Consider the following 609-nt stretch of genomic DNA (forward strand, 5'->3'; position numbering starts at 1 on the left):
TGACAAAAAGGCCCCCCCGCACCCCGTGTGCCGTCCCGCGCCCCTCCGCAGCGCCGGGTACAAGCGCTGCCCGCGGCTCTGCTGGCTGAGGGGGTCCGGAGCAGCGGCTGCCAGCGCGGGGTGCGGGGACAAAGTACTGCTCGCACTCTTAATTAATGAGTGTTTATTTCGTCTCCTTCTCATCCTTCTTTTAAATTTAGTGTATGCTTTATAACGCGCGCCATGTGCATTATACAGTAGTGCCTGTATATAATTTATAAATAAGTAAATACATGTATACTGGGGACACATGCTCAACAGCGCTTTACTGGCCGGGGGCACCCGGCTGGTTTGGGCCGTGCCCTTAGGGCTGCCCAGCTGCAAGCTCTCCTTCCCCCGGCAGTAACCTTCCGTCGCCGGCATCGCGGGAGCAGATCATTAGATAACATCCACAATTAACAGGCGCCGAAGGAGCCGCGTTCGTTTTTCGTGGGAAGGAGGTCAGGGCCGGTGACGTGGGTGTAGGAGCAGACGGAGTCGAGAAACAGGTTCCCAGGAAAGGGGCAGAGATGTGACTATTTAACAAGGGGGGGGGGAAGTTTTTTGTATTGCGGCTTATATTTTGTTTTA

At 55.0% G+C, this 609-nt stretch overlaps 1 protein-coding gene across 1 annotated transcript in view; it reads right to left on the bottom strand.

Annotated features, from left to right (window-relative positions):
• Positions 1–402, bottom strand: part of TRMT11 (tRNA methyltransferase 11 homolog (S. cerevisiae)) — a 30,149-nt gene extending 29,747 nt beyond the window's left edge. The window contains exon 1 of the mRNA XM_009325675.1: positions 309–402. Within this exon, the coding sequence (XP_009323950.1) occupies positions 309–402 (94 nt within the window). The remainder of the gene's footprint in view (positions 1–308) is intronic.
• Positions 403–609: the final 207 nt, after the last annotated feature.

Source organism: Pygoscelis adeliae, unplaced genomic scaffold, assembly GCF_000699105.1.
Source record: "Pygoscelis adeliae isolate BGI_AS28 unplaced genomic scaffold, ASM69910v1 Scaffold54, whole genome shotgun sequence".
NCBI lineage: Eukaryota > Metazoa > Chordata > Aves > Sphenisciformes > Spheniscidae > Pygoscelis > Pygoscelis adeliae.